Raw genomic sequence first — 23,732 nt, 5'->3', positions numbered from 1 at the left:
ATGCAGGAAAACGTATATGCATTTGACCTCATTTCTACCAGCATGTCACATGTGCATTCAGAGGACACGTACAAAGCTTGCCCTCCATTGGCAAATCTGACCATCATTCTATTGTCCTGATTCCTGCCTAGAACGCCAGCATCCCGGAGTTGCCTATTCACTGTTGATGTTGAGACGGGTGTTTTGCGGCTACTATTTAATGTATTTTTTTATTGTTTTTTTAATCAAACACTATAGAAAGCATATTTGTTGATCCTGTAGTGTTGTGTAATAGCCATATTGTGTGAAATGCTCTAATGAATTGATCCAAAGCAGCTGAGCCATCACAAAGCCTTTGTGCGCTGGGGAAAGGCTTTGTGATGGCTCAGTTGTTGTGGATCAATTAAAAAACAACAACAATGGGGCCTTGAGTAGCTTTTTGGATGATTCAAACTAAACAAACAAAAATATGCTATCTGTGACAAACCTGGTCGTTAGACCGTGATTAATTAGACTACAGTGTACTATCTGAATTCATATTCATACCACTGCATAACTATATTGTGATCATCTCATCCGTTCTTGGATAGAGAACATTATCCGGTCATACAGTATGCACACAGTCAACCCTCCTCTGTATTAGAAATGATGTTTGCTCATTTGTTTGCCCTGTGTCTCATTCATTGACATTGTGGTAGGCATGCACCCCCATGCCATTGTTTGCTGGTAGATACATCTATTTTATGTTTCTCTTCTATCGCACTGAAATATTTGATGGGCTAGTGTGTTATAGTGGGTCTGTGTGTGTGGGGGGGTCTGTCTGTGTGTGTGTGTGTGTGCGCGCGCGCGCGTTCCCCCGCACGCATAACCCCTCCCTCATAAACACCACCTCCAAGTGACAAGAGAGTTGTCCGGCCCCTTTCAATTCCCATAGATCGAATTACCGGCTCTGCTCACTCCGCAGCGCAGCCCCACTGCCTCTGCTCCAATCACGGGCAGCCTCGCGCTCCCCTGGTAGGTCTACTCACCAACCTACTGTCTCACATTTTGATAGATCACTCCGGAGCTATAAACGCGCATCAACACAACTCGATTTTTCCTTGCTACCCGAAGATGAGAGTGTCCATCGCGGTGCCCTCTGCATGCTTTACCTCCTAACTCGGGCTCTAGACCCGCAGCTGGGACGGGAGAGAGAGCAACCTCTCTTTTCTCTCATCATCACTAACTTGGTGTTCCAAGGACACGGGGAGCGAGCCGACAGTCGACGACAATAATTGTACGGTATTTGTGTATCCTTTCTCATTTAAGCAAACTTCCTCATTCTGTCTTTCACGCTGGGCACAGAAGCAGAGAGAAGAAGAAGAAGAAGGCTCCGCATCGCTATTTCTACCGTGGAAATACATTTGGTGGGGTTTTGTGCCCTGTCCGTATTTGGTGAACCCTGGATTTAGTGAACATGGAGACGGTGGAGAAGGAGTGCGGGGCGTTAGGTGGACTATTCCAGGCGATTGTCAATGATATGAAGGTAGGTCGGGCATCATTATCGCTCGCAACATGTATCTATTATTTTCAAAAGGGGATGGATGATCTGCTTGTTTTCACCCTCGAGGACATGGAACCGTTATTCTGTCACAGTGCGGCGATAGGCTACCTACCCAGCCAGCACCTACTTGATAGTAACTTCCCCCAGCAAGGTTTGCGCATTTGTCGCGTCATTGCTTTGGAAATGTTGCTTTGACATCTATAATTGAATCCAATTGCTCGATAACCATTGCATGTGCTTTGTGTGTGTCAGAGCGTTGGTTTACTCTGCATAGATCAGGTTAAACCTAGTCATCGTGTAGGCTATGAATCCATGCGTGTGTGTTAGGGTAAGCATGCGTGTGTGTTAGGGTAAGCATGCGTGTGTGTTAGGGTAAGCATGCGTGTGTGTTAGGGTAAGCATGTGTGTGTGTGTGTTAGGGTAAGCATGTGTGTGTGTGTTAGGGTAAGCATGTGTGTGTGTGTTAGGGTAAGCGTGTGTGTGTGTTAGGGTAAGCATGCGTGTGTGTTAGGGTAAGCATGCGTGTGTGTTAGGGTAAGCATGCGTGTGTGTTAGGGTAAGCATGCGTGTGTGTTAGGGTAAGCATGCGTGTGTGTTAGGGTAAGCATGCGTGTGTGTGTGTGTGGGTAAGCATGCGTGTGTGTTAGGGTAAGCATGCGTGTGTGTTAGGTAAGCATGCGTGTGTGTTAGGGTAAGCGTGCGTGTGTGTTAGGGTAAGTGTGTGTGTGTGTGTGTGTTAGGGTAAGCATGTGTGTGTGTTAGGGTAAGCATGTGTGTGTGTTAGGGTAAGCATGCGTGTGTGTTAGGGTAAGCATGCTTGTGTGCTAGGGTAAGCATGTGTGTGTGTTAGGGTAAGTGTGTGTGTGTTAGGGTAAGCATGTGTGTGTGTTAGGGTAAGCATGCGTGTGTGTTAGGGTAAGCATGCGTGTGTGTTAGGGTAAGCGCGTGAGTGTGTGTGTGTTAGGGTAAGCGCGTGAGTGTGTGTGTTAGGGTAAGCGCGTGAGTGTGTGTGTTAGGGTAAGCGTGCGTGTGTGTTAGGGTAAGCGTGTGTGTGTGTGTGTGTTAGGGTAAGTGTGTGTGTGTGTGTGTGTGTGTGTGTGTGTTAGGGTAAGCATGTGTGTGTGTTAGGGTAAGCATGATTGTGTGCTAGGGTAAGCATGTGTGTGTGTTAGGGTAAGTGTGTGTGTGTTAGGGTAAGCATGCGTGTGTGTTAGGGTAAGCATGCGTGTGTGTTAGGGTAAGCATGCGTGTGTGTTAGGGTAAGCATGCGTGTGTGTTAGGGTAAGCGCGTGAGTGTGTGTGTTAGGGTAAGCGCGTGAGTGTGTGTGTTAGGGTAAGCGCGTGAGTGTGTGTGTGTGTTAGGGTAAGCGCGTGAGTGTGTGTGTTAGGGTAAGCGCGTGAGTGTGTGTGTTAGGGTAAGCGCGTGAGTGTGTGTGTTAGGGTAAGCATGTGTGTGTGTGTGTGTGTGTGTGTTAGGGTAAGTGTGTGTTAGGGTAAGCATGTGTGTGTGTGTGTGTGTGTGTGTGTGTGTGTTAGGGTAAGCGTGTGTGTGTGTGTGTGTTAGGGTAAGCATGTGTGTGTGTGTTAGGGTAAGCATGTGCATTCGAAACACGATATGGATTATAACCATATGGATAATTTATGACTGAAAAAATGTGGATGTATTCAGCTTTTATTAACACAAAATAAATGTATGTTGAACTGTCAGATTTAACCATGCGATTTTCACATGCCCCATGATCCCCCCTCTCCGTGCTGTAGATGAAAAACGGCTGTTATAGGCTGTGTGAGAAAGATAGCCGATGTTCTGCCTCTTGTAGAAAGCAGCACCATTGATTTTCTGCCAAGCTGATTTTTAGAGAGACTGTGTGAGCCAAGCATGAGAACCTCGACAGTCATCATGCGTCCAGCAGTGCACACCACTGTGTCTGTCTGAATGGCTCATGGTGTAGGCCTAGCCTGCTGTATGGTCTGGCCTTCTTCTCTGGGTAGTCTACTGGCTTCACTGTGAGCCAGACTCCTAGCTACACCCACTGTGTCTGTCTGAATGGCTCATGGTGTAGGCCTAGCCTGCTGTATGGTCTGGTCTTCTTCTCTGGGTAGTCTACTGGCTTCACTGTGAGCCAGACTCCTAGCTACACCCACTGTGTCTGTCTGAATGGCTCATGGTGTAGGCCTAGCCTGCTGTATGGTCTGGCCTTCTTCTCTGGGTAGTCTACTGGCTTCACTGTGAGCCAGACTCCTAGCTACACCCACTGTGTCTGTCTGAATGGCTCATGGTGTAGGCCTAGCCTGCTGTATGGTCTGGCCTTCTTCTCTGGGTAGTCTACTGGCTTCACTGTGAGCCAGACTCCTAGCTACACTCACTGTGTCTGTCTGAATGGCTCATGGTGTAGGCCTAGCCTGCTGTATGGTCTGGCCTTCTTCTCTGGGTAGTCTACTGGCTTCACTGTGAGCCAGACTCCTAGCTACACCCACTGTGGTTGTCTGAATGGCTCATGGTGTAGGCCTAGCCTGCTGTATGGTCTGGCCTTCTTCTCTGGGTAGTCTACTGGCTTCACTGTGAGCCAGACTCCTAGCTACACCCACTGTGTCTGTCTGAATGGCTCATGGTGTAGGCCTAGCCTGCTGTATGGTCTGGCCTTCTTCTCTGGGTAGTCTACTGGCTTCACTGTGAGCCAGACTCCTAGCTACACCCACTGTGTCTGTCTGAATGGCTCATGGTGTAGGCCTAGCCTGCTGTATGGTCTGGCCTTCTTCTCTGGGTAGTCTACTGGCTTCACTGTGAGCCAGACTCCTAGCTACACCCACTGTGACTAACCAACAGATTATTTGGCGTACTTAGTATGTGGACAGTATTACTCTTTGAACAGGAAACACGACTACCGTTGTTGCCATCTCATCATAATATAATAATAATAATATATGCCATTTAGCTGACGCTTTTATCCAAAGCGACTTACAGTCATGTGTGCATACATTCTACGTATGGGTGGTCCCGGGAATCGAACCCACTACCCTGGCGTTACAAGCGCCATGCTCTACCAACTGAGCCACAGAAGGACCATCTGTGCCTTTCTTTCCACTGTGTGAGAAATCATGGGTTTGAAGCTACGTCCAGGGATTTCTACGTCATCCGAGTCCCAGTCTCATGTGAATAAGATTGAAGTGAAGCTGGTGTTCTGCATGGTTATTATTCCTGCACGGACCATCTATCTGTGTGAACATCACAGGGTTTTGAAGGAGCTGGGGACACGTCAAACGGCAACCTCGGATTAACAACATCCTAAACTAAGAACCCGTGACACCCCCTGGCCCCTACTCTCATGGTTGCATCGCTCTCGCTCTTTCTCTCCCCCACATCCCCCATTTTTCTCTCTCTCTCTCTCTCTCTCTCTCCTCTGTCTCTGTCTCTGTCTCTCTCCTCTGTCTCTGTCTCTCTCCTCTGTCTCTCTCTCTCCTGGACACACTCATCTCATGAATTATTTAAGAGACATTTCCCATGGTCTTCATCTGATCTCTTACTCCATGATGGAGGATAATAAAATATGGGTCAAACAGTAACTTCAGCAGCATCCATCCTCCTTTGGTCACTTGGAGTCTCAGGTTGGTCATTGCAGTAGTCTTAAAAAGTTTTTAATTGTTTATTTAACCAGACAAGTCAGTTAACAAATTCTTACCGGTTAACAGTGTGTTAACTGCCTTATTCAGGGGCAGAATGAAAGATTTGTACCTTGTCAGCTCGGGGATTTGATCCAGCAACCTTTCGGTTACTGGCCCAATGCTCTAACCACTAGGCTACCTGCCGCTCCAATAGTCTTCAGTGGGTGTCCCCACAGCAGAGTGAGATGCCACATGGTAAGATCTAAGCTATTGGCTGACTGCTGTGTTCTCATGTAACCCCAGACAACCTCATGACAACCTCATGTTGTCACTAATGACCCACCTCTCAAAGGACTGCTATTGTTGGTGGCAGAAGAGAGGAAAACACACACACGAATGGAGACCCTAGGATGCCCTGTTGTTGGACAGAGATTGACATGCGAGGAGGGCCTCAGCTATTTGTGTCTTTATGGCTGGCTATGCTTAAGATGTTATTTGCACTAGACATACCAGTGTTTAGTGATGCTGTCACAGTAGTTAACAGTAATTTCAGTTCTGTCATGCGATCTCTGAACAATGATTATCCTCTCCAGCTGATATTTTATTTTATCTTTATTTAACTCGGCAAGTCAGTTAAGAACAAATTCTTATTTTCAATGACGGCCTAGGAACAGTGGGTTAACTGCCTGTTCAGGGGCAGAACGACAGATTTTGTACCTCATCAGCTCGGGGATTTGAACTTGCAACCTTCCGGTTACTAGTCCAATGCTCTAACCACTAGGCTACCCTGCCGCCCCAATATGTGCCCCCATGACGGATGAAGACAAAACATCTCTTCACTGAGCAATGAAATGCAAATATGTTGAATGATTCACTATAGACTTAACTCATTGAGGAATGCAATTCCTTGTCATGTGTGATGGGTCATGTTTACGTACCCATGCAATTTATCCATGTCCGAGTAAAGTGTTTCAACTGGAGGATGTTTTCCCCTCCCTCTCTCCCTCACGGTCCCTTTGTTGCAGGGGGATTGACACCCCCATAGGGCATGCACAGTCACTTCTCATATGTGTCTCCTCTCCTAGAATCACTGGCCGTCTACCAGGCTTTCTCTTTGTTCACACTGCAGTAGACATGCCCAGTAAGTACAATAGCTGGCAACACAACTGCACTAAAGAGACAGTCGGTGAGACATGTCGTCAGCCCACCTCTGAATTGTTTGGTACAGTGCAATACAGCACAGTGCCATGATGAGCGAGGCTGGAGGCCTCTCTGAAATTAGCATACAGTACAAGAGTCAGATGTTTCACTGAAAGGAATGTACATTACAACCACAATGACATGAAAGAGACTCCCGTCTCACCCTCTGTTCTCCAGAGAGAGCCCCCCCCCCCCACCGTATGGTATAATGTGTAAGAGAGAATGTATAGGGGGGTGTAATCCCCTTTTAAGGAGACACAGACGGGTATATATGTGTGTGACTTACATACACAAGCTGGGGGGTGGGCTGTCTGGCAGTGTAGGCGACATCCCTCCGGGCTATGTGAGGTGATTTGATTTGAAAGCACAGGAGGTCACATTCTTTGGTCAGCTTGTCTCTCTATAGGCCGGCCCGGTGTATGCTGACCACACGCTCAGTGCAGTGCCAGTAGAGACTTGACAGAGTCAGGGGGTACCTGGGACTAGAGTGAAGACTGGAGGCAGGAGAAGTCCATAACGTGGCCTGTTTGCCAGCTGGACTCATCGTAGATTATGCCAGTGGGACGGTTGAGCTAACGTAGGCTAATGTGATTAGCATGAGGTTGTAAGTAACAAACACAAAAATCTCAGGACATAGACATATCTGGTATGGGCAGAAAGCTTACATTCTTGTTAATCTAATTGCACTGTCCAATTTACAGTAGCTATTACAGTGAAAGAATACCATGCTATTGTTTTGAGGAGATTGCACAGTTACGAACATGTATTAATAAACCAATTAGGCATATTTGGGCAGTCGTGATACAACATTTTGAACAGATATGCAATGGTTCATTGGATCAGTCTAAAACGTTGCACATACGGGTACACTGCTGCCATCTAGTGGCCAAAATATAATTGCGCATGTGCTGGAATAATGCATTATGGCCTTTCTCTTGCATTTACATTACATTTACATTTAAGTCATTTAGCAGACGCTCTTATCCAGAGCGACTTACAAATTGGTGCATTCACCTTATGACATCCAGTGGAACAGCCACTTTACAATAGTGCATCTAAATCTTTTAAGGGGGGTGAGAAGGATTACTTTATCCTATCCTAGGTATTCCTTAAAGAGGTGGGGTTTCAGGTGTCTCCGGAAGGTGGAAGGTGGAGACACCTGAAACCCCACCTAACCTTGCATTTCAAAGATGATGGTACAAAAAATTAAATCAACGCATGTTTTTTTGTTTTGTCTTTTACCAGATCTAATGTATTAATTTCACATTTCTACAAACTTCAAAGTGTTTATTTTCAAACGGTATCAAGAATATGCTTTGGGTATGTCATTTTAGGTGAAAAAAAAAATGGTTGGATCCTTAAACAAACAGATGAATGTGGGATGAACCACAAAGCTTGTGCTTTCCAAAAGACATGCATAGTTTCTTCCTTTGACTTACAGGCACAATATGTGTGTGTCTGTTGTCTGGCTAACCTGGGGAGATCCCACAGCATTGCTCAGAGGGCTTGTTAACAGCTGCACATGTGACCCATTTCCGGACACTGCCTTTGGGCCGAGAGGCAGAGGACCAGAGAGGACATCCATCCTCGTCCATCCTCGTGACTGTGTGTCCGTGCTCCCCCAAAACATTCATCCCTTTCGTAGGGGCCATTGATGCCACGACAACGTGCAGGGCCCTGGCTCTCTAAATGAGCACCTGTTCTCTTGTCTCTCGTTAGGCTCATTAGAGACAATTCGACTGGTTTCAGATTGAGAAATCATATTGGGACAGTGCCAGGTGTTCACAGTGCAGGCTTTATCGGGCCTGTCAAACTCATCTCATCACAGTCATTTCTTGACTGTAAAGCCACTCAGCGCGTTGATAATCATGAACGGGGGAACGAAATAGTGTCAAATCAATATTTCTTTGACCGTTAAAAAAAAGATCAAGCTACTGGAGGAACAAAATCCACTGTCCTCTCATGCAGAAGTATTTACTATGGTTTTCCATTCACTAGACACCTCGATTTTACTATGGGGCTTACTGACAATGTTTGGTTTGGGTCCAGGCAAAAAGGAGGATGATGCTTACCCATGTCCTCAAGGACACCCCAACCTCAAAGACACATCTGCATTCCTCACTGTCTCAGCATGATGGACATCCATCGGCGAGCATCCCCACCAATGAGAGTGCTACAAAATGCTACCTGCTTTTCAATCACAGACCTGCAATGTATTTTAATGCCACTATATACAGTACCTCAGAGGGGTGGCAGTCAGTCACACGGAGAACCTCCAGTGAGGAGTCCCATCTCAATTAGGCTGAGTGGTGCGACCACAGCCACGACACAAATACAACTGTGGAGACCTGGGACAACTAGACCGGGGATGGAGAGCGAGATGGATGACTAGAACAAATAAGGGAGATGATAGTAAGAAAGATTGAGAGAGCATATGAGACAGATTGAGAGAGAATGAAAAGGCACAAAGTGAGAGAGACGGACATGGAGGAAGAAGCTGTGCCTCTCGTATTAAGTGATTTCCATGATTCATTTCTGCAAGGCTTCAGGCTGCTGTGGTAAAATGGTGAAGAGGGAGATTATCCCCCCCCCCCCTCCATAATTCATTCATTCATTCATTCACACCAGTGAGTGAGATGTACTGTGTGGGTGGGGATATGAGATTGAACCAAACCTGCTATTTTTATCAAGAGCTTGGAAGGGGCTTGACACGACCTAGACACATTGAACAGCCCACCGGCCATCCCTCCATCCCTCTGGTTACCTTAACTCCCCCTCTAGGAACTAGAAATGAGTGGGAGCATTGGGTCTTACACTTCCCCAGACATCACAAACAGATAAGGTCAAGTTCAGGAAAATGTAGCAAATGTTTTCACATATTTTAAAATGCTCAAGACATCAACAGAGTCTATGATTAACCTTGTCCCATGGCAGAAAGGTTGGACAGAAAGGCTGGGCAGGATAGTTTTGTTTTTATTATGATGTTTAGATTAGTAAGATCCTCTTCCTCATAAATTATGTAACACAAAGTCTTTCAACTTGCTGCCTGTATCCTAATGTCATTTGAGAGCAATGATTTGCCAACATGATGTAAACGTAACCTAAGGTGTATATTTGTGTATCTATCCTCGGATAATGTGAATCTGGAGAGAACCCAGCAGTCTGCTTAGTTGGTGTGTAGCAGCAACGGTGGAAACAGAGTTGGTAGTATTCATGTACAGTTCAGGGGATGGAGAAGGCTGGATCCAGAGGTTATTTGTGACCGACCGGCTCGATTCGGTCTCGTGCAGTTGTTTTTTTACATTGGATAAAAGTAGACTCCGAGCTAGAAGATGGCATATCGTACACTATAGTTGAGGAACAATGGGAAGGAATTCAACTTTGAAAGCTGATAAACTTGTAACCTCACTTTTGAGAAAATGGCCTTTGAATGTTTTGGTACACCTACTGGAGAGCCCTTCATTGTCTACACTCATTCAGCATCGTTCACACCCTGCTAAGCTATAGCCCTGCCCTTAAACTCAAGAGTTTTGTCAGATTGTCAGTTTTGTAAATTCAGAGCGTTTTGCTCTCGGAGCATTCCGAGCGCACACTGGACGCTCTGGCCGAGGAGTAGTGTTGATCTGAGCGTTCTGTCCTAACAACAGCAGTCAAGCACCCAGGCTAACTGGCTAACGTTTGCTAGCTTGCTAGCTACTTCCAGACACGAATGAGAGAACAGTTCACTAACCATTTTTACTCTCCCTAGCAGAGCTGGTTATCCAGAGCGTTGGTGACTGCAACTGTGCTGCTAGCAACAATTTAATTACGCTTTTTTGCCAACATTTACTGACATTGGCCATATTCAACAGGTGTTGAGCGTTTGTAAATTCGTCAGTTATTCTGCAAATTTACCAGCTACGTCTATTAAGAGTTATTGAATTGTAGAGTTATTGAACTACAGTCAGCTATGACTTAACCCCTTGAGTTATTGAACTACAGTAGGTGAAGTGGAATTACATCCAGTAACATGATTACTGTAGCGCAACTACATCATGGGTCCCTGATGTGTACTAAACACAAATGCATAATTATGGACATGAAAAGCATTTGCTTCATGGTGATGTATCCTGAATAGGTATGGAAAGGTAGAAATATGCAATATCCTTCTTTTGCATATTTGGATATTATTCTACACACTAGCTGTGATTGTAAGGAGCTCTGCCCCCAAACAAGACCACATTTGGTTGGTCCGGACCAGACCAAATCTGAAACTATCATAGACGTCCAAAATTGTGAAACATAGACATCACAGTAGAGCACAGCACAGTAGAGTTCTGTACAGTAAAGTAGATATGTTCAGTACAATAGAGTACATTATACTGTACTATACTGTACTGTACTGTTTTCCACTGTACTGCACTGTATTGTACTGTACTCTCCAAACTTGTGAAACACAGACATTTATGACTGGTTCAGATTTTGTCCGGCCAGGGCGGACTGACTAAAGTTCAACGAGGTTTCAACGTCCATGGACGCCCGGTTGTCAGTCAGTGTTCGGTGGGCGAGGATCTAACATGAGTCCCATAAGAACAGCTCACAGGCACTTTGAGATTCTGTACAGTATCTATCCTCCGGTAATGTTAAAGTTACTGAGAACTTGCTCCAATCCAGTGTTTGCTGTTCATATCAGTAGTGGAGATGTTATATTTAGTCCTGAAACTAGACATAACACTCAGGCTACTGAGGGGAGGATGACTCATAATAATGTCTGGAAAGGAGCAAATGGACTCATGGAACCCAAGTGTTTGATTTGTTTGATACCGTTCCACTGATTCTGCTCCAGCCGGTACCACGAGCCCCGTCCTCCCCAGTTAAGGTGCCACCAAGTTTGACTAAACATTTCCGTTCAATCAAACGGATGTCATGGGCATTGCCTGCGTCCAGCACTCCAGCTGAACACTGATACACTAAAGCCCTTGGAGGAGTCTACTTTCCTGGATCTAAGTAGCAGGAGCTCCCCTGATCTGGAGATTATGCAACACCATGTGGTAGACTTTGTGAGTACTCACTTTTGTACGTGTAGCTCTGCTTCCGATTACTTACTTAATTAAGCTTAGGCGTATGCATCTATTAACCCTTTGCCCTTGCCTGTCCTGTGCCCTGTCCTTGTTCCGACAGCCTGTGAAGGGGCTTCTTAATAAGCTAGGGGCCCACCATTGGTTCCTTGTCTCATACAGTTGCTGTAGAGGGAATGTATACAGTATTTGTTGCAGCACATCCAAAATGGGAGCTATGCTTTTAGCGTAAAGAACTGTGAAATTAGCCTCGATTGCGTGGTTTTATTTCTCGTTAAAAGTCTGAATTGGCCCGATTTTTAAAGAGCTGAAATTGGGCTAATCCACTCTTGAATCTGTGGTTCATGTCATCCTCCAGAGAACAAAGGAACAAAGTGATGAAGCTGTGAGCTTTTCATTCAATCAAGTAAACATGTTTGGTTCGCTAAACACTAGAACAGAATTCTAGTCCACTGAGCACAGATATTGGCCAATGGACTGTCAACTCACTGGAGTGTTCCACAGAGTCTAGCTAGCCCATCATGTAACCGATAACCTTTAACCTTTTGAGGGGTTAGCGAGAGCTGGTGGACGGGAAAGATGATGCGCTGCATGACTACCCCTAGACATGCAGGCGTAGTCATGTGGAGTTTTCTGTGTGCTGTCACTACTGTGAGGATGTCTTTACGTGCAGAAGAGGAAGCAGTGATGCAATAGCATGTTATCAGTAGCTGAGTGGCCTTTGAGGAGAACACCGCTCCAGACTTCCAGCTCCAGATGATTATTATTATTTACTTTGTATTTTTTTCCCTCCCCTTTTTTCCCCAATTTCGTATTATCCAATTGTTAGTAGTTACTATCTTGTCTCATCGCTACAACTCCCGTACGGGCTCGAGAGAGACGAAGGTCGAAAGCCATTGTCATCAGGGGAGCTCCGGTCAATGCTGTAATGTCATGCAATGTGGATCCTGAGTGGCACAGCAGTCTAAGGCACTGCAGTGCTAGAGGCATCACTACAGACCCAGGTTCAATCCCGGGCTGTATCACAACCAGCCGTGATCGCGAGTCCCGTAGGGCAGCGCACAATTGGCCCAGCGTCGTCAGGGTTAGGTGAGGGTTTGGCATGGGTAGGCCGTCATTGTAAAGAAGAATCTTAACTGACTTGCCTAGGAGAAAAATGATATTCCTTACTTTTTTTTTGTCCTTACTCTGCATTATCAGTCTGCCTCTGGGTTGTTTTATTTTTTTCTGATAATGCACCTTTAATGGCTCTGTTGTTCCGCTTGGTTAAGCTGAAGGGAAAATAGCCTGCTCCCTTTACCTGGGAACCATCCAGGCGGATGGATGGATTGAGAGCGGTACTTATCCCATTGTTTGTGGGTCATGTTGCGGGTCATGTTGCAAGTCGAGTAGGAGTGAGTGAGGAGGATGGGAAATAAAATATCCCCAGGCCTACAATGAACCTAATAAACAATCGTTACACAATCGGGCACCGCCAGGATCCCCTCTATTTGATTAGAATTCCCCAATATGTTAATGAGGGATGGGCTGGTGTGGTTGCAATGGAGAGGCGTCGCCCGCTTCGTGTCTCCCATTTATCTCCCAAGGCCTCTCCTGATAGACGTCAGGCTTGCAACATTGCAAGATTAGAGCACTTCAAACACAGACGGGGGAACGCAGGGAAATGCTGCTCTGATTTCAGACCAAATTAACGGACATCAAACACCAGGAATGAGACGTCAGATCAAAGGACGAGACGCCCCCGTGACATCCCTGCTCCTCCGCTCCGGTTGGGTCCTTGCATCCTTGTTCCTCTCTCTTTTCCGTCTCCCTCTCTCCCATTCCCTTTCCACCGTATCCCCCTTTTTCTCCAGTCTCTTTTTTTGTCTTCCCCTCCCACGATCTCCTTGGTTCTTATCCCCTCTCGCCCTCTCTCTCCCTGGATGCTGGGGGTTTGGAGACGGCGGGGGGGGGGGGTAACAAAAGGCAGAGAGAGGCACGGAGGGCTGGACACACACTCTGCCCTGCAGGTAGAAGAGATGTTATAGTCTACTTGTAACACCATGTACTCACAGGAGGTTGGTGGCACCGTTGTGGAGGACGGGTTCGTGGTAATGGCTGGAGCGGAATGGGTGGAATGGTAGCAAATACATGGTACACATGGTTTCCATGTTCCAGGTGTTATTATGAGCCATCCTTCAGCAGCCTCCACTGCATTTACTACTATTTACCTTGTGGATCATTTACTTGTGATAATGGGGAAAGAGAAAGGACACCTATATAGGGGGCAAAAGAAGAAGAGAACTTGACGCAGTCATTTTGGGGTAGAAATCTAGTGTTTGATTTGCGTTGCCATTCATTGCTTCCTTTGATATCTGCCGGTGCCAAGGGCTGGTGGAAACAGAGGATGTGTCGCCCAATCACAGACAGTGATGACTCAGACCAGGGAACATAGCAGACATTTTTGTCTTCCTGCCTGTTCACCGTAACATTATTTTACCCGGAACCTCCTCATGGGAGGTGCAATGCAACACGTGAAGTGCTCATTTTATATTACGCTCTTTGAGAAAAGGGTACCAAAGGGGTTCTTCGGCTGTCCTCATAAGGAGAACCATTTTTGGTTCCAGCTAGAACCCATTTTGGTTCGAGGTAGACCTTTTTAATCAAAAAGTGTTCTTCAATGGGTTCTCCTATGGGGACAGCTGAAGAACCCGTTTAGGTTCTAGACAGCACCTTATTGGAGATGGCACCTTTTAGTGTCGTGCTCAAACACAAGTCTGGAGCATGTAATGTTGACTGGTGTTGTGAGTGAAAACACAGAGGTCAGACCTGTCAGATATTTGTACAGACAATGCACTAGTTGTATTGCATAATGTCCTAAAATATAGATTCTAACGTGTCCCTTTTATTCCCAGTGTTCATACCCCGTGTGGGAGGACTTCAGTGCCAAGGCCACCAAACTGCACTCCCAGCTCCGGTAAGCCCCAGCCACTGTCCTGTGTGTACTAGAGCGGTACCCATCAATGAGTATCCCAGCCAGTGCCATTGATAACAATGTAATCCCCCGCTGTCTGTTCAGAGGCGCCAGATCTGCTGAATATGTTTGTTTATGTTGAAATGGCTGTGGTTTGTGAACTGGTGCCAATCTTGTGTCTGTTCTGTCCCGCTCTGCTCTGCTCTCAGGACCACAGTGCTGGCGGCAGTGGCCTTCCTGGATGCCTTTCAGAAGGTGGCGGACATGGCCACCAACACCAGAGGTACGTGAGCTTCCAGATGTGTGTGTGTGTGTGTGTGTGAGCGAGCGAGCTCTGAGGATACGGGAGTTGATATGTGTGTTTGTGTGTGTGTGTAGAGTATTGTACGTTTTGCATGAGTGTGGGGATGAGGGTATCCCAGATGATTTGGGTTAATCTTTTGGACGGCAGCCTTTCCAGAGGAGGATAGACAGACAGATTTGTGATTAGGGGATCACTCCTCCTGTTGTTGTGAACAGATTGTTGTGCATCCAGTTAAAGTATCCACATCAGTTCTACTTGGACATGCTTTAATACATTTGTTTACTGATACATTTTTAAAAAAGAGTTGCGTTTGATACTGTGCCTAAAGTTACATTCTCTAAGAACTTTGAAGAGGCTTCATCCCTGAATTAGCTGTGTTTAGGGAGCAGAGAATCATCCCGCCGGATAATGTGAGGAGTGGAGAACAAAGGCTTGGTTTATGGTACAAGAGAGAGACGATATGGCAAGAGTCTGGGCAGCAGGGTTCTTTTTGGCTGGGGGCTCGGGGCAGTGTTAGGAGACTGTGCTGAGCTCCTTTCAGAAGACTTACTAAGGGGAACACTCAGCCTTGTTTTACGGCATGAGCAGATGAACAATACAGACTGTAGGTCTAATAGTGAAGCTACATTTTCTAGGGATATGGAATGCTGGATCTTATTGGGTGTGACTATTGTACTGTGTGTGTGTGTGTGTGTGTGTGTGTGTGTGTGTGTGTGTGTGTGTGTGTGTGTGTGTGTGTGTGTGTGTGTGTGTGTGTGTGTGTGTGTGTGTGTGTGTGTGTGTGTGTGTGTGTGTGTGTGTGTGTGTGTGTGTGTGTGTGTGTGTGTGTGTGTGTGTGTGTGTGTGTGTGTGTGTGACCACACCAGGCTTTGGCATTTTTACTGAGCTGACAGGGTTGGGTGCTTCCTGTCTGGCCTGTAAAAGCAGTGAGGGGCACATCCTAATGATCATACATCCTCCAGAGACCACAGGGGCCCACCTAGGGCAGGACACGCACACAGACACACACCGCCGGGGACAGAGGGAGGAAGTACACGATAGTGTAGGAGAGGAGCTGTAGGAAAGGAGAGCGAGCGAGATGGGAGGTTCTTCAAGGACACAACAAGATGGAACAATGTATTATGTCAGACGGGAGAGGAAGGAGATGGACGATAATGTTTTTTTTTTTTATCTTCTCTTTTTGTTGTAGTAGAAGAGTGTGCGGATTCAGCAGTAATGTATAGAGTTGAGAACTCTCCAGTGCGCGCGTGTCTGTTATTCCTTTGTGGGCGTGTCTGCATGGCTGCTCAGTTGTGGCCGTGACTGTGGCAGATGCTAGTTGTGATTATAGGAGACTTGTGGTGGGGACCGTTGGGGCACCGCTGCCCCATCGGATGTTGGTCACAGACCTGTGGGCTCCACATGGCTCATCCATGACCCCCCTCATCCATGACCACACACACACACACACACACACACACACACACAGCAGATAGGCACATCTGTACAGTATGTTTATCTGCCACGTGGTCCAACACGCTGCAGTTCTCCTGGTGATGGAGGAGGTGTGTGGTAACCACAACATACAGTAGAGTAACCGTTCTCAATGCAGTGACTCTATACGAACGCACAATTATCCCTCTGACTGCCTCGTGTGTTCTGATAGACCTTCCCCATGAATGAAACCAGTTCAATGGTGTGGTGTCTCTAAGTAATTGTCTCTTCTGGCCATTTAGAATGTGACTCTGTGTGTGTGTGAGAGCGAGAGAGAGCCATTACAGGAACAGGCTCTGTCTGTCTCAGCCCCACAGGGTGAAGACGCTCTCTTTCTCTCTCTCTCCCTCTCTCTCTCTCCCTCCCTCCCGTGCTCTGTTCTCAGACATACAGAACATAGAAATAGTTGGTTTGTGGTCCATGCGACAGAACACCAGCCTCTTCTCTGAAGGAGTGGTGATGTTCTGCGGTTTTAGGTTCTAGAACAAAGCAAAGAACAAGCCTGAGGTCCATGTGGAGCTGCTGAGGCCAGTTCCCTGCTCCATAGCCATGCTGGTCGCGTAGAGGCAGATGCTTTGCTAAACCTGATTTCGATCCCCACAGGTCCAGCTGTAACACATCCAGATGTTCTGTAGAATGCTGTGTGTGTGGGCGGAACTGCTCAGATCCAGCTGGAATGCATACAGGTGTTCTGTAGAGTTGTTAGCCCCTGCTCGCTCCAATTGGTGCTGGAGCGAGCACGGGCTAACAGGCCCTTTGTAGGCTTCTTCTCTGAGGAGACTGACTGCCAACTAACAGACTGCAGGATCAAACAGGCTAGACTGGACTGCAGACAGGACCTAGAGGGAGGGAGATATGGAAGATATGGGTACATGTCTGCATGTTGAGAGTAGAGAGCGGCGATATGAGGCGAGAGAGGGAACTATGAGTGAAGGAAAAAGTGTGTCAACTCCCCGACAAGGGGCAAAGTTGCGGGGAGAGGAGTTTGTGTTTTTCAGATGTGCCCCTCTGCCCTCACTACCTCACACTTTCCCCAGAGCAAAACATTGGGGAGGGGAGGGAGGTGGGGTCAAACAAGCAAACAAACAAACACAAACCAGGCTTTCATCTTGCTGGTGGGGGGGCTGCTGTGGTCCGGGGTTGGTGGTTTGGGGTAGGGTAAAGGGGGGGGCATGCTTCCTGTCTCTAATAACCTGTCCTCTGCCTCTCATTGAGCAGCCTTTTACTCCTCATCTTCCTCCACCCAGCTGCTTTCCCCTTACACATTCACTGTTCTGCTCTCTTTCTCTCACACACAGCGGTTACCAATTATTTTGACTGCACAGTCTCTTTCTTTTCCAAAACAAATATAATTTGCCAAACCGTCTCGTGGAATGATACTCATTGAGAGCTATAATAAGTACCAGGGTGAGACATGACCACTGAATGGCTGAATTATTGATGGCCACCACTGACATTGGATGCAGTGTGTAGGGTCCTTTTCGAAGCTGATAGCCTTTTTCTGTCAGATAAAAAGCTTAATTCATTTCAGAGAATACAAATGACAAAAGCTTTTTTGGCTCATATTCTGTTCTCTCTCTCTCTTTCTCTCTCCATTCTTGGCCCCCACAGTAGAAGCATTAAAACCTGGGGGTTATCCCAAAAGCCTCGCTACCCACAAAGTAGCCTGGTCATAAAGAGTCCACTCAGATGTGCTCTGCGCAAGATGAGCTCGTACGCGACTTCATCTGGGTGTTTTACGGCCTGCTTGCATGAGTTGAATAGGAAGGCCTATAATGAACATCATAAATCTGATTCATACGAGAGGGGGCAAAATGACTCTCCCTAGAAGGCAAAAAATACATGGCTGCCAGCTCAGCAAATGATAGCGTGGAGCCTAATGGAGGGAATGAGGAGCAAAACGGTGTGTGTGATCTCTAAAGATTTGTATTTGTTTTTATTTCTCTCTACCATATTAATATTATCTTCGACGCTAAATACAGGCTGACATTGGACAGTCACTCTTCTCGTGAGCATCTCGTCGAAGACATCACAAAATGTGGAACGGGGTGCGTTTTTGACTGCTTCAGCAGTTAGACATCTCATTTCAATGCCCAAAGCTGATACCCAGTGTAGCTAGGCGCCATTATATCTTTCAATAGCGGCTTGGTGACTGGAATGCACTTAGACTGACGTGAAAATGAAGAACACATTAATTTGCAAAGAAAGGGATGATTACAAAAGGCACAGACTGGGTCTGTGTCATTTGATTTTGAAGGGAGAAGGCATTTTGTCTGCTGTTGCTGCTGGCTCAGATCAAGACAGAGAAGGATGTTGTGAAATTATTTCTGGAGCGAAAGACTGGGAGAGAGAACAAGAACAGAACATTCTGTTGGCTGGAGTCAAGTTCAAGATGGGACCCTGGAGGTTGTTAGCCTGTGTGTGTGTTGACCCGGACATGGCATGGAGTGTGTGTGTGTCTTGACCGGGACATGGCAAGATGTGTGTGTGTCTTGACCGGGACATTGACCGTGTGTGTGTCCTCAGGCCATGTTAGAGCCCTGGTTGTCTGTTCCTTCAACACTCCACTCCCTGGGCTACACAAGGACCAGTTAATACCGCTGGCATGATCAGTTGTCCTGACTCAGCTCCTCCATGGCACCCCCCTCTAGGGAACATCGACTCCCTTGTGAGAGGGAGTCGATGCTGGGATCAGCAGTCTGAGGCATCATCGTCCTGGGCAGCTCACCCTATTATCAGAGCACAATTAAGACGGAGACTAAACACAACCTTCTCACGGACCCACCAGGGATTATTGTCACAGCACCCGGGTAAAGAAGAAACAACAGTGTACACTGTGGGTGAGACCGCTCTCTCATACAGACTAAATAAGCCTGTCGTAGATTGGTAGTGTATTAGTGTGTAGTACGGCTGTCAATGCAAAAACACATTTCTTTCAGCTCTTTGACTCTTTTTGGACACATTGTAGCTATACTTTGCATTCTAATCGGTGGAACTGTATCAAATACATGGTTTCCATGTGTTTGATGCCATTCCATTTACTCCGTTTCAGCCATTATTATGAGGCGTACTCCCCTCCGCAGCCTCCATTGGTTAGCAACTTATCCGAGGTTAGTGAGTGCTATGTTGAGGCGAGGAGGTGATGTGGATATTCTTTAGAGGCCATGATGACTCCTCGTGGGTCAGACCAGACATGCCCCCCAGAGGGCAGTAAAGGAATGAGCAAGAATCACAGGATTCTAAGGAAAGACCACTCTCCTGTCCCCATAGGTTGATTGACTCTGTGTTTCCTGGCTTTTGTTAGTGTGTAGCTGCCGTGAAAAGTGCTGATGGGTGTTAAATGTGGGGGGGGGAGAACAACGTGTGCATGTGTTTTTAAGATGGGTGTACACCACACGATGTCTGTTCCCTGATTTAGCTGTCCTAGACACGTTTTTCATACCGGAGACAAAATCCCCAATGTCGTTGCCTACTCTGGGGAGCACGACACTCGTTTTTTAAAAATTAATGTGAGCGGGTCAGAGACGCAGTCTTAGGGTCACCGATCCTGATATTTTCAAACGTGTTTGATTTCACCGGCAACAGATCTGCGACGCTCTTGTAGTGTGAGATGTGCAACGACGCGTTTTGAGAACGGTGGTTTCACACCACCCAGGATGTGTCGACCCTCCAGCAGAGGCCATGCCTGCCACTCGTATGCGTTTGTACTTGCCTTCATTAACCAAAGCCAAAGTGTCAAATCGTTACAGCTCTGTAGTTCACGAGCGAGATGTTGTTCAAGTCAAAATGTCTTGGCTCGAGATTTCAACTCCGCGTGGTGACCGCGAATGTCTGCTGTGAGGCTGCTTCTGAGCCACAGATCGATCTAGCTACTTTTAACTCGTCTAATCACATCACCTCGTTGCTTTCGTGGGACGGCATGGTGAAGAATCTTGTAGCGCGTGTCCCCCGTCTGTGCCAGATCGTTTAGTGTGCTCACCACTGCGTTGGTAAGACAGGAAGAAGCTACAGGAACGCCGGTCGTTTAAGGCTCAGCAAGGTTGGGATTTTGAAAGTCGTTGTAGTGTACACCCGGCCTTACTGTGTGTGTTAGTGGTCTTTCTCCATGGAGGAACAGTCTGCAGAGGTTGGTGGGATTTCAACCTCCAACGCTCCTCATAGAAACATAATGGAGACAGGAAGGAAGCCAAGCATGCATTGTGGTTGCAGCAGTGGGATATCTCTCTCTATCTCTCTATCTAACGATTTTGACAGAACAATATGGTCAGCATGCTTGCTATAATACATTAATCCCTGTCGGATAGGGGGAGGCGGGGCAAGGACTTGTCAATGGCAACTGAAACATGCCAATCCTTTACCAAGTGACAGATCTGGAGGATTACTGTCTCTTGTCGCTCGATTCAATTCAAGGGGCTTTATTGGCATGGGAAACATGTGTTAACATTGCCAAAGCAAGTGAGGTAGTATACAACAGTGAAATAAACTATTTAAAAATATATATAAAGACATTACAAATGTCATATTATGTATATATTCAGTGTTGTAACGATGTGCAAATGGTTAAAGTACAAAAGGGAAAATAAATAAACATAAATATAGGTTGTAGTTACAATGGTGTTTGTTCTTCACTGGTTGCCCTTTTTTTGTGGCAACAGGTCACAAATCTTGCTGCTGTGATGTCACACTGTGGTATTTCACCTAATGGATATGGGAGTTTCTCTCTCTCTCTCGCTCTCTGTGCTTTCAATCAACCAACCAGAGAAGAGGTGGATCGCAGGCCCAGTTGCCAAGCAACAGAGAGAGAGCGTGATGGCAGAAAAATAGCTGTGTTGCCAATTGAGAGGAGTAATTTGAGAGATGACATCCACTATTTTACAATAGATAGGTCGGCCGTGGTGAAATGTAGAATTCTAAAGCGATATGAAATAGGGATTGTGAATGGTCGGTCTGAATAGAATGTTCTTGATTACTGGGTGTTTATGGATACCTCCAAGGCTCCAACCTCAGTGTGTACAACCTGCTTATAGCACCCTCTTAGTCATTGGCTTTGGTTTAGTGCCTTTACTGATTTGTCCATTGCCTAAGAAGAGAAAGGCAGACTGGGGCTGAGCCTGGGGGCTGGTGAGGGGAGATGTGGGAGGAGGATGTGTGGCGTGTCCCAAACAGCTCTCTCTCTCTGTCTCTCTGTCTCCCAGCAGCAGTCTCTTCTCTCATTAAGAGGATACTTGGCCTTGGCGTGGAGGTGTTCTCCGCTTCCCACTTACATAGAGCTGGCCTTGTGCTGGCCGCCTGAGGGACAAAGGAGGACTGTGACACCAGGATGTGTCCTCACAGAGTGGCCGGAGGGAGGGAGGGAGGGAGAGCGAGATGACCATTGTTACTGTGGCTTCATTAAAGCCAATAATGTTGTTTTTGTACCACTCTCTCCAAAACAAAAGGCAATCTCAGGAAGGTGGAGATGGCCTACATAGAAGGGGGAGAGAGAAGACCGAGAGAGAATGGAAGAGTTGTTGTGTGTGAGGTGAGTTAGAGAGGGATAGAGCGAGGTTGTTTTGCTTGCTGTTAGCTAGTAGGCTTTGTGTTCCGGTCCGTGTGTTTTTTGCTGTCTCCCCGTGTGACAGTGTGTGTTATACAGCACGGCCCCAGGTTGAGCCGCCTTTAGGCTGGGGATGATTAGTTGTGATCACCGCTGGGCCTGGTTGATGCAGGTTGTTACCCCGTCAGGTTTTATAGGGTTGGTGCTGTTAGCTCCTCTCAGATCCACGGTTAATACAGGGCTGAAAGGGTCAAAGGCCACAGCGATACTAAGGCCATGTTTATTATCATGTCTTGACCTCTTTAACCTCATTGACAACCGCTTGTTTTTAGGTTCCAGGTCCTTTAATTGTTGTTTTCTGTCAACAAATGCTGAATAATGCCAATAGACACAATCCTAAGAAAATAATAAACTTGAATTGTATTTCGGATCAAGCCAATGAGGTCACGTGGTCATTGCGGAGAGAGACTGTCTATTGTGTTTGTGTTGCATGGACATTGCCTTATCGATCTGTCCTACATCCAGGTCAGCTTGATCAGTGGAATAGAAAGTGTTCAGTGTTCAGTCATGCCTGACTGCTGTGGGCCAGTGTCCCGTCTCCAGCCCAGCCCTGCCTAGTCCAGACCAGGCCAGTCAAACGGCAGCTTCCCAGCCTATGTGGGTTATGGTGGCTGGCTAGACAGGGGGTGGTGGTAGGGTGGGGGTGAGGACAGTGTATGGATAGTAGGTTATGGTGGTGGCTGGCTGGACAGGGGGTGGAAGTAGGAGGTAGAGAGAGTGTGTGTGAAGGATCAGACAGGCCAGGCCAGTACCAGAGTAATCCAGGGTATTAAGTGTTAGTAATCATGCGTGATCTCCCTACTGCTGCTGCTACTGCTGGCTCAGCTGGTGCTATCATCACTCATTTCATTAACCCTGCTCTCTCTGGCTGCCTGCATTCTGTCTGTCTGTCTGTCCGTCCACCTGCCTGCCTGCCTGCCTGCCACACTCACTCCGCTCCTTTCTCCCTCTCTTTCTTCCCCACTCCTTACTTCCTGTTTGTTCGACACCACGCCTGTAACACACATACACCGTTTACACCCTCTATTTCTCTACTCCACGTTTTACACACAGAGGCTGGGTGTTGTTCCGTAGGCGCTCCTCTCTGCCCATAAAGGGACATTTAGAGACCAAGGCCAGTTGTGCCTATCGTCCTTCACCCCAGCCAGTCCCCGAGGCCTCTGGGAAAGGGGGACCAGACCACACCAGCACAGAGCATTGTCCATAAATGTCTGAATACACTATAAACAGTCTGAGCGATGGGCATCAGGTGTTTCTCTTCGGTGGCCACAGGGAGAGGAAATGGTTTCTGTAATGGGGGCTGTATTTTGGGGAGTGAAGGGATTAGTTGGTGGGTACAGTATGAAAGTGTTTAGACAGTGTGTAAAAAGGCGGTAGTCGTATCTCCTTCTATAGCTCTGTCTCCGTCTGCCTCTCTCGACTCTGTCCCTAAGGACAATATTTATAGCTGCTTGATCTCCTAAATGGCTGTCTGTTTTTCTCTGCTCCCCCTTCTTTTCAACCAACACTCCATCTTGGTCTCCATTCCTGCTATTTTCACCCTATCGTTCTTCCCCTCTGTTTCCCTTTCGTATCCACCCTTCTCTCCGTCCCCCGTCCCCCCCCTTCCTCCCTCCCGCTCATTTTAAAGCCATTAGTGTGTGCTCACATCTACGTAGCTATTCCTCTGGTTGTGTTGACATAGCAACCGTGGCTTTATTTTATGATGCAGATGTAGCGGCTGGGTACACTCTGCCTCGCACGTCTTTCTGACGTCTTAATTGGGAACCTTTGTTTCCATTTGTGACACAGCATTTGTCATAATATGCATTTGCTCTTTTGTTGTTGTGTGCACTGTGATTGATTTTTGTCACTGTTTTTGTTGTTCTTACTGATGAACCAAATACAACAGTAGGCCTTTCTTGTTCTCTTGTCTCTCTTGCCCTGTCTATGCTCTGCATACCAGTCCTTAGTCATCATTGCAGAGGGCTAGTTAGTCTTCCCGCCCTTCATGCTTTAGTCCAGCCTGTCCTCTCTGGTCTGTG

The 23,732-nt window shown here is 46.9% G+C and overlaps 1 protein-coding gene across 4 annotated transcripts in view; it reads left to right on the top strand.

Moving 5' to 3' along the window:
• The first annotated feature begins 953 nt into the window (after positions 1 to 953).
• Positions 954 to 23,732, top strand: part of mtss1lb (MTSS I-BAR domain containing 2b) — a 71,861-nt gene continuing 49,082 nt past the window's right edge. For 3 of the 4 annotated variants that reach the window (XM_052480444.1, XM_052480440.1, XM_052480435.1), the window contains exons 1-3: positions 954 to 1,504; positions 14,277 to 14,338; positions 14,545 to 14,618. In XM_052480444.1, the coding sequence (XP_052336404.1) occupies positions 1,436 to 1,504; positions 14,277 to 14,338; positions 14,545 to 14,618 (205 nt within the window). In that variant the 5' untranslated portion in view covers positions 954 to 1,435. The remainder of the gene's footprint in view (positions 1,505 to 14,276; positions 14,339 to 14,544; positions 14,619 to 23,732) is intronic. The other variant, XM_052480442.1, reaches the window with a different exon arrangement.

Source organism: Oncorhynchus keta, chromosome 2 (assembly GCF_023373465.1).
Source record: "Oncorhynchus keta strain PuntledgeMale-10-30-2019 chromosome 2, Oket_V2, whole genome shotgun sequence".
Taxonomy (NCBI): domain Eukaryota; kingdom Metazoa; phylum Chordata; class Actinopteri; order Salmoniformes; family Salmonidae; genus Oncorhynchus; species Oncorhynchus keta.
This window is presented reverse-complemented; position numbering and strand designations above follow the sequence as displayed.